Source organism: Spermophilus citellus, assembly GCF_964194105.1.
Source record: "Spermophilus citellus genome assembly, chromosome: 10".
Taxonomy (NCBI): domain Eukaryota; kingdom Metazoa; phylum Chordata; class Mammalia; order Rodentia; family Sciuridae; genus Spermophilus; species Spermophilus citellus.
Genome location: NC_138197.1, coordinates 88,470,479 through 88,483,169, shown reverse-complemented (window position 1 = coordinate 88,483,169; position 12,691 = coordinate 88,470,479). Strand labels below are relative to the sequence as shown.

Genomic DNA, 12,691 nt, shown 5'->3' with positions numbered 1-12,691 from the left:
TTCACAGTACACATATGGAAACATGTTCAGTCATGACAGACAAGAAAATATAACTAGAACAGTGAACCCCTATTTCCCACCTACTCTAATAGATTGGCAAAAAACAAAGGGTATGACATTTGGGACTGGTAAAAATACATAATTTAATAAATTACTTGCACAAAAATAAATAAATAAATAAATAACTTGTAGGAGTATAAACTAATTGCTATAATCTGGTAATTAATTATTTTTCCATTAAAATATTTTCTTTTTATTTTTATTGAATGCATTTAACTTAAGAGAGATTACCATTACTTGGAAAAAAAATTGTAGAGTAAGGCAATGTAAAGAAAATCCCAAAATACTATATTGGAATACCTGCATTATTTACACATATTTGAAAGATCAGGGATTACTAGTTATTTTTAAATATTAGATTTTTGGGGATCTGGGAAAAGAAAGCATTATTAATTCTCCATTGTGTATTTCAAGTTTTGAAAAAAGGTGATAAATGTAGCTTCTATGCGTATATTTGGATGAAACTAATCCTAAACCAAAGAAATGATGTATTCACTCACATAGTTAAGCTTGTCCCTTTTAAAGAATCTTCTCTTATTTAGATAACAGACAAGGAAAAGGGAAAAAAGAACAAAGCTCCACATATTTTCTTCCTTTTAGCTATAGTGCACAACAATATAACATCTTCTATTCCACATTTGTTATCAAGTTCATATTAACATTTACCTTTTTATCAGTAGCTTGAAGTTCTTCAAAAACCTTTTCTAAGGTCCAACTTCAAAAGAAAAAAAAGATAAGGGATAGAATAATATTAGTAATATGAAAAAATTCCATAAAATAAAACTTAGCATGATTAGAAACTAACCAACACACTCACTTTGCTTCTAAATATTCTCTAGGGAGTTCTTCAGTTATATCCAGTGTCATTACTGATGTCCGGATCTCCTGTTCCACCAGACTGTCTACCATCACACGGAAGTAGGCCCATACTGTGTCTTCCCAGGTATCACAGACAGGAAGAAGCTTTTTTCCGCCATTCCAAAAGAGAAACACACAGAAATATTTGACGACAACAACAACAACAAAAAAGAAGAGCAATTACACCATTAATATGGACTAGAAATAGCCACTGTATAATGATATAAAACATTGTGAATTTAAAGAAAATTATCCCAAAGATCCTTTCTCTACCAAACTATATCTTAAAAGTCTGAGCTTCTAAGACTTTTTGCATACCAAATTCACAGTAGCATCAATTTTGCATGCTTATATAAGATGATATTTCAATTGATTATTATAGCATCCCTCAAAATAGCTGTAAATGGGGTTATGAAAAACACACACAAATATGTAGGAGAAACCAAATAGTCACTGCACTTTAGTTGTACATTTCTGGATATAGCTTTGGGTATTAGAAGTCATCAATATATGTGTTGCAGCTGACAATTATTAGTTATAAATTATAGTTTGGTTTCACTCATTAAAATATTGTGCATGTTATGGGGTACATCAAATTAAGCAATACAAGTAACTATTCTATTTTATGATTATCTCTATCATTGCTGCTTTTAGAAAGCAGCTTAAGTTTAGAAGGTTTGTTATATATAATTATTAGTATCTGGATTTATTCCATAGAAAAAAATTAAATATCAAAGAATTGCATACCTGCTTGAGATTCCCACTTAAAGCTGCATAAATTGCTCTCTCATATTTATTGAAGAGCTCCTAAAATACAGAAAAGAAATGGGAGAAAAAGAAATTTGAGCTACTGTTTTTCTTAGTATGTTAGTTTTTCTCGTTACCTGGAGTTTTGCAATTTCTTCTAGACTGAACTTATTTACCTGATGGTTTCTAAATTTTAGTGAAAGATTGAGTAGTATAATTAAGAAGGAATGACTTTTAATTTGTTGAAATAATACTGAAATCTTCAGGGGAAAAAAAGTCAAACATTTAAATTTCAAATACAGGGTGAAAGCAGAGACAATTCTACTGGATGTTTTGATTATTTATAAACAAATTTTCTTCTGTAGAACCTGGGTAGGTGTTTTCTCCTAGAATGTTTCTAAGTACCTGATACTTCCCTGATGCTGATCTAGGAATGATATCAAACAAAGCATGCAGTTTGCATCTAATTCCTAAGTGGAATTACCTATATTCATCAGATTATCCCATTATGTTTTTAGATTACAGTTAATGGCAGTTCCAGTTTTCTTGCCATTCAAACGAGATTCTTCAGAGGCTGTTACTAAACAGGTGAGTCCACCTGTTTCTATTCAATGGTCCTGAACAGGTACGCTCCCTTCGTTTCATTTCCCATCCATACTATCTTAGGACAGCCTTTATTACTTAGAGGGTAAATAATTCTGATCCCTTCGTCCTTTCAATTTTAAGTCTATTTTCCACTGCCATGTTACTCTTTTTTTTTTTTTTTTTTTTTTTTTTTTTTGTACTGGGGATTGAACCCAGGGTCACTTAGTCTCTGAGCCACATCCCCAGTCCTTTTTTTATGTTTTATTTGAAAAGGATCTTGCTAAGTCCTTAAGACCTCACCAAGTTGCTAAGGTTGGTTGTGAACTTGCAATCTTCCTGCCTCAGCCTCCCGAGTTCCTGGGATTACAGACATGTGCCACCACTCCTGGCTTGCCAAATTTAATCTTAAAACACAGCTATCAGTGCTCTCAAAGTTCTGTAACCCTTCTATTCTACAAGCAAATTTCAGGTCTTTTCAGGATGAAGTTCCAAACTGATGGTAGTATTAATTTCTTAACCATTTAACAGATGTAAACTATGCTAACATTTTATTGATTTTTTATCTTTTTATGTTTCACAGATGCAGTTTTAAAAAAATTATCTATTTATTTATTCTAATCAGTTATACATGACAGTAGAAAGCTCTTTCTTTTCTACCCCTTTGCCCCTACCCCATCCCCTTTGCCCCATTCAAAGTTCCTCCACTTATCCCATGCTAATCCATCGCAATATGGATTAGCATCCACTTATCATAGAATACATTTGGCTCTTGTTTGAGATTGGCTTATTTCATTTAGCATGATAGTCTCCAACTCCATTCATTTACCTGCAAATGCCATAATTTTATTCTCTTTTAATGCTAAGTAATATTCCGTTGTGTGTATGTACCACAGTTTCTTTATCCACTCATTTGCTGAAGGGCATCTAGGTTGCTTCCAGTTTAGCAATTGTGATTTGTGCTGCTATAAACACTGAAGTTGCTGCATTAGTATAGTTATGTTGTTTTTATAGACCAAGCTGAGTCAAATGGTGGTTCTAAGGAATCTCCATACTGCTTTCCAGATTGGTTATACCAATTTGCAGTCCCACTATCAATGTCTGAGTGTGCCTTTTCCCCCACATCCTCACCAACACTTACTATTGCTTCACAAATGCTTTTTTAAGGCATTGTTCTTTTAACTCCATTTGCCCATAGCCCTGTGGGTTTCTGCACAATTTTGCATGTTGTAGTGATTTTTTGGAATGCATAGGCCATGTCCTAACAGAACTGACTATATTTCCTTTTCTAAGCCTTCTACTCCAATCTAGTAGACCTACCATTCCTTGAGTTTCCCAACTTATGCATCCTACCTAGAATTCCTTCCTCTTGTTTTCATTCCCAACAACCCAAATCCTATTGATGTTAAATAGTTCAATTCAGGACTGGGGATATATCTCAGTGGTAGAACATTTGCCAACAAGTATAAGACCCTGAGACTGATCAATACAACAATACACACATACACAAAAAAGTTCAATTAAATTGTCTCTCCTAAAAAGCCAACTTTAAGATTCAGCCCAATGTTTTTTTTCTCTAAATTCATTTGGTATCCTTGTATTTGTGTTATAGCAGTGTTTTGTTCTTAGTACATGGTATGTGATAAATATGTAAGCCTATTCCTCAAAGTTAGTAGAACTTATTTGAAAATAGGAACTTAGTCCAATGCTACTCAGAATGTTTACTTAATAAAACTGAAGCAAAAATCAGTGTCAGTGAATATTTTATCTTACATCTTCTGCCATTCTCCAACAACTAATTTTCCAAATGCGTCTATATGGATTCCCTTCAACAGGTTCTAATTCTGTTCCTATAAAACAGTAAAAGAAATATAATTTGTAGTTTAAAATAAGATCTTATTTCAATAATTTCTAAAAAGAAAATCAGCAGTTCACAAAGATTGGTATTTAGACCTAAATACATTTATCCCCAACTCTCAGAATAAAATCTACTAACATACCTCCATTAACATTAGGGTCATGATACAGTTTCCAGCCTTCCAGTGTTGCAGCTCTCCATGCTTGACCACAACGTTTACAGAGTCGTTGTGCCTTTAGGAACAAGAAAGAGCAGTCGATGGACATCAGTAGTATAGTACTTGTATCTTATAGATGTATAACCAATATACAACAATGTATTAATGGCATAAATGTTATAGACGATGATTAAGAAATAAGTAATGGCATTTCACTTTACCAACACGTGTATCTTTTTATTTTCTCTTCCTTTGTTTTGGTTTTTATAGTACTTGCCTTTCTCTTTGATTTTAGGCTTGTCAATATGTTCCCATGGCACCCATTGGCATTTAATTCTACTAGAAACAAATGGGGCTAAAAAGCTGATGTCCCTTAATTCATGTAAAATTATTACAAAAAAAGGGGCTGGGGTTGTAGCTTAGTGGTTGAGTGCTTGCTTCTCATGTGTGAGGCACTGGGTTTGATCCTCAGCACCACATAAAATACATAAATAAAACGAAGATATTAAAAAAAAAAGAAGAAAAAAAGTATTACAAAAATACTGTTAGTCTCTATAATGATAAGAATGCTGTTGTTCATTTAGTTCACTGATGATATTTCTCAGGTTCAACAAAATCAAGAATAAATTTGAGAGCCAACATAACCTAAATAGCGTCACCTTGGGTTAGATTTATTTTGAACTCTTAAAAATCAGAAGTAGAGCTGGGCGTAGAGGCGCACACTCGAAATCCCAGCGACTTGGGAGGCTGAAGCAGGAGGACTTAGAGTTTAAAGCCAGCCTCAGCAACTTAGCTAGGCCCTAAGCAACTTAGCGAGACCCTATCTCTAAGGAAAAATAAGGGCTGAGGCTGTAACTCAGTGGCAGAGCACTTGCCTAGCTTGTATGAGGCACTGGGTTTGATCCTTAGCACTACATAAAAATAAACAAATAAAATAAAGGCATGCCATCCATCTACAACTACAAAAAATTTTTAAAAATAAATACATAACAATGAAAAGTGGGTGGGGATATACTTCATGGTTAAGTGCTCCTGGGTTCAATCCCTGGTACCAAAAAAATTTAGATGTAGAAGCCAGGCATAGTGGCAGATGCCTATAATCCTAGCAGGTTGGGAGGCAAAGCAGGAGGACTGCAAATTCAAGGTTCAAGGTCAGCCTCAAAAATTAGCAAGACCCTGTCTCAAAATTAAAAAAAAAAATTTAAAAAGGATGGGATGTGGCTCAGTGGTCAAGCACCCTTAGGTTCAATCTCTAGTACAAAAAAAAAAAAAAAAAAAGAGCAAGCAGGGTATTACATGATTTACCTCTTCTGTCATTCCAGCCCGAATTAGAGTGAAAAGATACTTGAGTAATCTAACTTCATCTTCTCTATCCAGATCATCAAGTGGCATTTTCTGTCTTATGGGAGCATCAGGATCCTATAAAAATACAAATCATCATCAACTATAGATCATTCATTCATTCATTCATTTTTTTTGAGGTGTTGGGGATCAAACCCAAGGCACTATACATGCTAGGCAAGCGCTCTACCACTGAGTTATACCCCTATCCTATACCTACATACTTTACAAACATCATAATGAGACAATAAATGTATCCTGAGTTTATATACTGAATTTAATTCCTTTATAGTCTAGTTAAGTACTAAGGAAAATAAAAGTGTCACAAGAGTTTAAAATAGTCACACAATTGTCTGAGCCTCACTTAAAACGATCCTGGGCTGGGCACAATGGTGCACACTGTAATCCAGGCAGCCTGGGAGGCTGAGGCAGGAGAATGGCAAATTTGAGGCCAGACTCAGCAACTTAGCAAGGCCCTAAGCAACTAAGTGAGTCTCTTGTCTTAAAAAATAAAAAGCTTTGGGGATGTAGCTCAGTGTGTTAAAGTGTCTCTGGATTCAATCCCCAGTACCCAAACAAACAAACAAACAATGATCTTGGCTTACAATTACAAGTAAGTGTACATGTTTAGATCAGTTAGTTTAGGAAGACTACTAGCATAGCCCAACTTAGCCTAGGTTAACACTGGATGACATTGGATGTTAACAGAGCTTCATTCTATCATTGCACTTACATAGCCAAGGTACTTAGAACACAGAAAAAACTGAAGGAATCTACCCTGTCACTAGTGTTTATTGGCACTTTCTGAGAACATGAAAAGAGAACCTGTTAAGTACCCATTTTAGGATTAATGTCATGTAGAACACAACAATGTCCAATTAAAAATTAATCAGGTTTCTAATAGGTTAACATCCCCTAAAATGGTTATTCCTATTTACTACCTTTTGTATGCCTTTAAACATTTGAGTATAATACACTGTACTCATTTTAGCAGCAAACACCACATTATCTACATGGTGAATGTGGGAGGCCATCCTCGTACGTGATTTGAGTTACCTTCCTGGCTGGGTGAGAGGCGCTTAGACACAACTGTGTCAGAGCCTTCCCCACCCTGTCCCAGGTACGAAGGCTTGTCCGTGTGGAGGTATGCCTGGCCACTGACCCGAAGACCCAATAGTTGGCCCTGACCTTGGGATGCTGCCCCCTTCAACCTTCATTGGATGGGATTTTCCCTTGAATTTTTTGTTCCCCAATAAAAGCTCACTCCCTGGCATGCTCTCCCTCTCTCTCTGGCCTCTTCTGTAAACCTCGCCACCACATTAGGTGGCTGGAGGCGGGAGCTAGGAGAAGCCGTCTCCGGAGCTGGGAATTAAAGGTAATGAGAGTATGACTCTTTAATTTTAAAACTCACTAGTAAATTTCTATGCTTCAAACCTTCTTTTATGAAGCTTGTGCGCTGGTCGCGCGGCAGAATGAATTTCAAACAAAAACATAGTTTAATGTGACCTGAAATAATTCTTATTTTAAATGTTACTAGTTTATTGTACTATGAAGATCAATTCAGAAAATGGAATCCATAATAGGTCAATTCACAAATATTTTGAGGACACAATCATTCAATTTTGGATCACGGTCTCTCTCTAGCAAAAGGAAATCACCACTTTCTAGTTATGAAGAGTAAATGAGCCAGTAAGATGAGCCAGTGGTACATGCCTGTAATCCCAGTGGCTCAGGAGGCTAAGCCAGAAGAACTGGAAGTTCAAAGCCAGCCTCTGAACTTAGTGAGACCCTAAACAACTCAGTGAAACCCTGTCTAAATATAATACAAAAAAAAAAAAAAAAGGGCTGAGGATGTGGCTCAGTGGTTAAGCACCCCAATTTCAATCCCTGTACCAAAAAAAAAAAAAAAAAAGAAAAAGAAAACAATAAATGATTTTCAGCTATTGCTTGCTGCAAAGTAACTTAGTAACAATTTATTGTTTGGGTAATTTCTAGACAATTTCCTCAAAACCCACCTCTGTTACCAAACAGAATTTTATAAATTTTTCCAACTACTGCTTATTTCTCTCACTTATCATATAAACATTTCACATATCATTGTCAGCCACAAAGCTCTATTTTTTTTTTTAATTTTTTGGTTGTTGATGGACCTTTATTTTATTCATTTATTTATATGTAGTGCTGAGAGTCGAACCCAGGGCTTCACACAAGGCAAGTGCTCTACCACTAAGCCACAACCCCAGCCCAATAAAGCTCTATTTCTGAAATAGTTCAGCTCCTGTTCTTTCCAAATCCACTGTTATTTCTATCACTCATATCCTAAAATAATCTTTCTAACCTCAAGCTAATGTTCAAGGATTTGTTCTTTCCCCCTACTTTCTATAGAGAAGAGCCACTTCCTCCCAAGAAGAGCCTCTTCTTAGTTGAAGTGTCAAACTGGTAAAATCAAAATTAATTTGTTTCTAATATGGGGTATATCAGGTATTATCAGGTACACTTTCTGTATCTTCTTTTACAATTTACAGGCCTGCATATGTTCAAATACATTCCATCAAATTAAAATGAAACTTAGTTATTTCAGAGTAAAATGTTAGTGCATAAAAGCCTTCTGAAGACTAAAACAAGGGTCCAGGAGAAAATTTTCAGCTCTTAAAATTTTTAAAACTATCACTAAAGACATCCTTTATTTCAAGAACACATACCAGGGCTGGGGAAATAGCTCAGTGGGTTGAGTGTCTGCCTCACATGCAAAGCACAAAGTTCTGGGTTCAATCCACACACCAAAAAAAGAATACATACCAATTCAGTGACAAGTGGACGGACACTTCCCATGTAAGAAGCTAGCTGTCGTTGTTTTAAGGTATGGAGAGTATTTTCCCTGAAAGAAAAAAAATATTTTTAAAGAGGCCATTTAAAATAGGCCTACTTCTTTTGGTACTGGGGATTGAACTCAGGGGTACTCGACCACTAAGCCACATGCCTAGCCCTATTTTGTATTTTTTTTAGAGACAAGATCTCACTGAGTTGCTTAGTGCCTTGATTTGCTGAGGCTGGCTTTGACCTCACGATCCTCCTCCCTCAGCTTCCTGAGCCACTGGGATTACAAGTGTACGTCAGCTTAAAATAGGCTATATCTTTAAAAAAAAAAAAAATCAAATCAAGTCAAAGTAATAAGACTATAAACCTAGGGGAAAAACGTGCAAGAGGCAGTTTGACTCAGATGACTAATGATGTTGAACACTTTTTCATCCACCTGTTTTTTTGTTTTCCTTTTTTTTTTTTTTTTTGTCACTGGGAGATTGAACCGAGATGCTTTACTACCAGGCCACATTCCTAGCCTTTTTATGTTTTATTTTGAGTCAGTTATCACTAAGTTGTTTAGAGCCTCACTTTGTTGCTGAAGCTGGCCTTGTGAACTCGTGATCCTCCAGGCTCAGCCTCCCAAATTGCTAGGATTATAGGTGTGTGTCAACATACCCAGCACTGACCTGTTTTTATGAGGTGCTTTTTACATTTCTGCCCTTTTTACTGGATTATCATTTTTTTTTTTTTAAATGGGGCTGGGGATTGATCCAGGGCCTTATGCATGCAAGGCAAACACTCTACCAATTGAGCTATATCCCCAGCCTGGGGTTATCCTTTTTAATAGGGTTGTATTCTTCTTGAACTAATGCTCTGTATGTTTCTACTAGTCTGTGTCTTTTTCACACTTATTTTCTTAATGGTGTCTTTAAGTGAGATTCTTTTAACTTTGATGAAGTCATTTTTTCCCTCTGATAACTGCTTTCTGTGACATAGAAAACATTTGCCTGTCCTCAAGTCACAAAGATATCTTCTTATGTTTCTATTTAAAGCATATGGGTTTAGTTTCTACATTTAGGATGATGATGCATTTTACATTAATTGTTGGATATAATTCGAGGAAACTTTTTTACAGATGTTTTTCTGCAGTTTGTTGAAAAGAGATTCCATTCCCACTGGATTGCTTTGATGCTTTAGCTAAAACCAAATTATCACTGGGTATGGTGGTGCATATAATCCCAACTATTCAGGAAGCTGGGGCAGGAGGATTACAAGTCTGAGGACAGCCTGGGGGAATTTAGTAAGATCCTGTCTCAGAAAAATTAAAAAAAAAAAAACTCATTAGTAGAATGCTCCTAAGTTCAATTTCCAGTATTACAAACAAACAAACAAAACCAAACACATAAGTGGGGATCTATATCACTGATCATTTTTTAGAAAAGACTAGCTCATGAAAAAGTCGCAAAAATCTTATCAGGAAAATTTAATCAATAATTTTTTTTTTTTTTCCTGAAAATGAAACTTTCACCTCCTTTCAGAAAAATCACTACTCAGGATTTAATTTTTAACAAACACTGAGTAGTTCTAATTTGCTAGTTAAGTAGAGAAAAGAGCTATAGAATCTATATAAACATATTACTGAATTCAAGGGCAATCTAAACATTTTTAAGTACTGAAATAAATTGTTCTTTTAACCTAGGGGTGTTTTTGGCTTCAAGGTGCTATAATAATTCAGAAGCACTGAAGGACGTGGGGAAATTTTTAATAAACAAAATATAAGTGGAAACATAGCAGAAGTGTCTTCCTGATGATCAAAATATGATTATTTTTAAAAAGCAGCAAGGTGATTATTTGAACACATAAGTTGGATCATGTCATTCTTTTATTCTCAAGGTCTTCCATTACATTTAGAATAAAGCCTAAAATCTTTATATTGGCCTAAGTGTAAGTCTCATCTGAGCTGGCTCTCTCCAATCTCATTTCCTTTTCTGTTCACAGTGGCCTAACTGTGCAAATACTTTTCCTTTTCAGGATCTTTGAGGTTTCTATTCTACCTCAGAACATTTGTTATACCAACTTTTGCACAACTTGCCTCCTTTCTTTTCTTTCTTCTTATCTTATTTTTTTGGTGATACTGGGGATTGAATCCAGAGCCCCATGTATCCTAGGCAAGTACTCTATCACTGAGCTATATCCCCCCGCCTTTTTTTTTTTTTTTTTTTTTTGTGGCAGGATCTCATTAAATTGCGCAGGCTGGCCTCACACTTGTGATCCTTCTTTCTCAGCCTCCCAAGTAACTGGGACTCATGGGCATATACCAATGCTCCCAGTCTCCTTTATTCCTTTAAAAGTCTCTTACTATCTTTTTTGTTTCTTCCCCAGGGGTGGTGGGGGTACTGGTGATTGAACCCAGGAATGCGTTACCACTCAGTTACATTTAAGGCTGGCCTCAAAACTTGCAAAACTCCTGCATTGGTCTCCCAAATCACTAGGATTACAGGTATGTGCTATTGTGCTCAGCTCTTACTATCTTTCACATTAGTAAACCTTTCCCTGACCACCTCTTCCACTTAAAATAAGACTCATTGCCATCCTCTATTAATTAACTAATTTACTTTTCTCCCAAAGTTCTTAACTCTCCAACAGGACATATATTTATTTGCTGTTTAACTCTCTTAAACAATTATAAACTGCATAAAGACAGAGCTTTATCTGTTTTGCTCACAATTTAAACCAAGTAAAAACTGAATAAACATTTACTGAAAGATAAGTAAACAAAATAAACATTAAGTGAATTCAGGAACAAAAGCTCAGTGACTTACCAATATACTGATTTTGCATAAAACTCAATATTATCAGAAAAATCTCCAATTTCATCTTTGGCAATACTCTCCAACCAATCTACCACCAGCTAAGAAAAAAAAAAACATTAGTAATAATTATAAAATCTGGTGTTTCATTTGTAGTGGAACTCCTACCCTTCATTTAAGTAATTTCTGATTTTAAAAATGTCAAGTAACAATTTTTCCAAACACTATTCTATTTCTTTAAGACAAACAAATATTTTGAGAAAAGAATAAAATATTCCATAGGAACAATACAGTTTTTTAACAGGCTATTCCTGGAAATAGGATTGTTATTTTATGCAAAACATTGTTATTTAAAAATTAAAAAACAACTTTCCAAATTTCTTTGAGTTACCAATAAAAGGATCAAGTAGAAAAAAAGGTTTTACATTTTAAAAACTTCAGTTTTAAATTGTATGTCATTTACATTTTCTCTATTTCTTTAGAAACAAAATTTAAAATTTCTAGACATACCTGACTTTGTCGAACAAGTGAATCTCTCTGAAATAAAGCTTCCACAACTGTTTTCTCACTGGCATTAATAGCCTATTACAAGTACATAAAAAAAGAAAAGAAGATGCTGTAAGAATATTATTTCAACAGAAAAATAAAAGCCAACCAGAAGTAAGTATATTTAATCGCCCACATGTCTTACTATATAGTCAATATGCAAATTCATCTTTTTTTTTTTCTTTTTTGGTAGTGCTAGGGATTGAATGCAGAGCCTTGCATGTACTAGGTAATCACTCAACCACAGAACTACACACCCAGTCCTGTATATTCATCTTTGAAAAATATCTATAAATAAATTTCAACCTGATTAATTTGTAGCTATTCTTGCCTGATATTTTAATTTATTACAATTAGAATATAAAAGTTCTATTTCCCCAATGTGTTGCTTCAGTGAAAAATAAGCAAAATAAAATAGTTTAAAAAAATGAACTTTAAAAATCTTTTCATTAACATGGCAAAAGATAGTAAATAGTAAAACCTAAATGTAATCCAAGGCTTTTAAGACTGACTTGAAGAGTTAATAACAAGAATCAACAAATGGGACTTACTTAAACTAAAAAGTTTTTTCTCAGCAAGAGAAACAATAAGAGAGGTAAATAGGGAGCCTACATCATGGGAACAAATTTTTACCCCTCACACTTCAGATAGAGCCCTGAGATCCAGAATATACAAAGAACTCAAAAAATTAAACAATAAGATAACAAATAACCCAATCAACAAATGGGCCAAGGACCTGAACAGACACTTCACAGAGGAGGACATACAATCAATCAACAAGTACATGAAAAAATGCTCACCATCTCTAGCAGTCAGAGAAATGCAAATCAAAACCACCCTAAGATACCATCTCACTCCAGGTAAGATTGGCAGCCATTATGAAGTCAAACAACAAGTGCTGGTGAGGATGTGGGGAAAAGGGTACTCTTC

General features: G+C 35.0%; 1 protein-coding gene across 2 annotated transcripts in view; it reads right to left on the bottom strand.

Annotated features, from left to right (window-relative positions):
* Window positions 1–12,691, bottom strand: part of NUP107 (nucleoporin 107) — a 46,417-nt gene that overhangs the window by 18,264 nt on the left and 15,462 nt on the right. For both annotated transcript variants that reach the window (XM_081311796.1, XM_081311797.1), the window contains exons 9-17: window positions 11,726–11,797; window positions 11,228–11,316; window positions 8,403–8,481; window positions 5,568–5,681; window positions 4,248–4,338; window positions 4,021–4,097; window positions 1,666–1,725; window positions 878–1,023; window positions 727–775 (exon numbers count right to left, since the gene is read on the bottom strand). In XM_081311796.1, coding sequence (XP_081167922.1) covers window positions 727–775; window positions 878–1,023; window positions 1,666–1,725; window positions 4,021–4,097; window positions 4,248–4,338; window positions 5,568–5,681; window positions 8,403–8,481; window positions 11,228–11,316; window positions 11,726–11,797 — 777 coding nt within the window. The remainder of the gene's footprint in view (window positions 1–726; window positions 776–877; window positions 1,024–1,665; window positions 1,726–4,020; window positions 4,098–4,247; window positions 4,339–5,567; window positions 5,682–8,402; window positions 8,482–11,227; window positions 11,317–11,725; window positions 11,798–12,691) is intronic.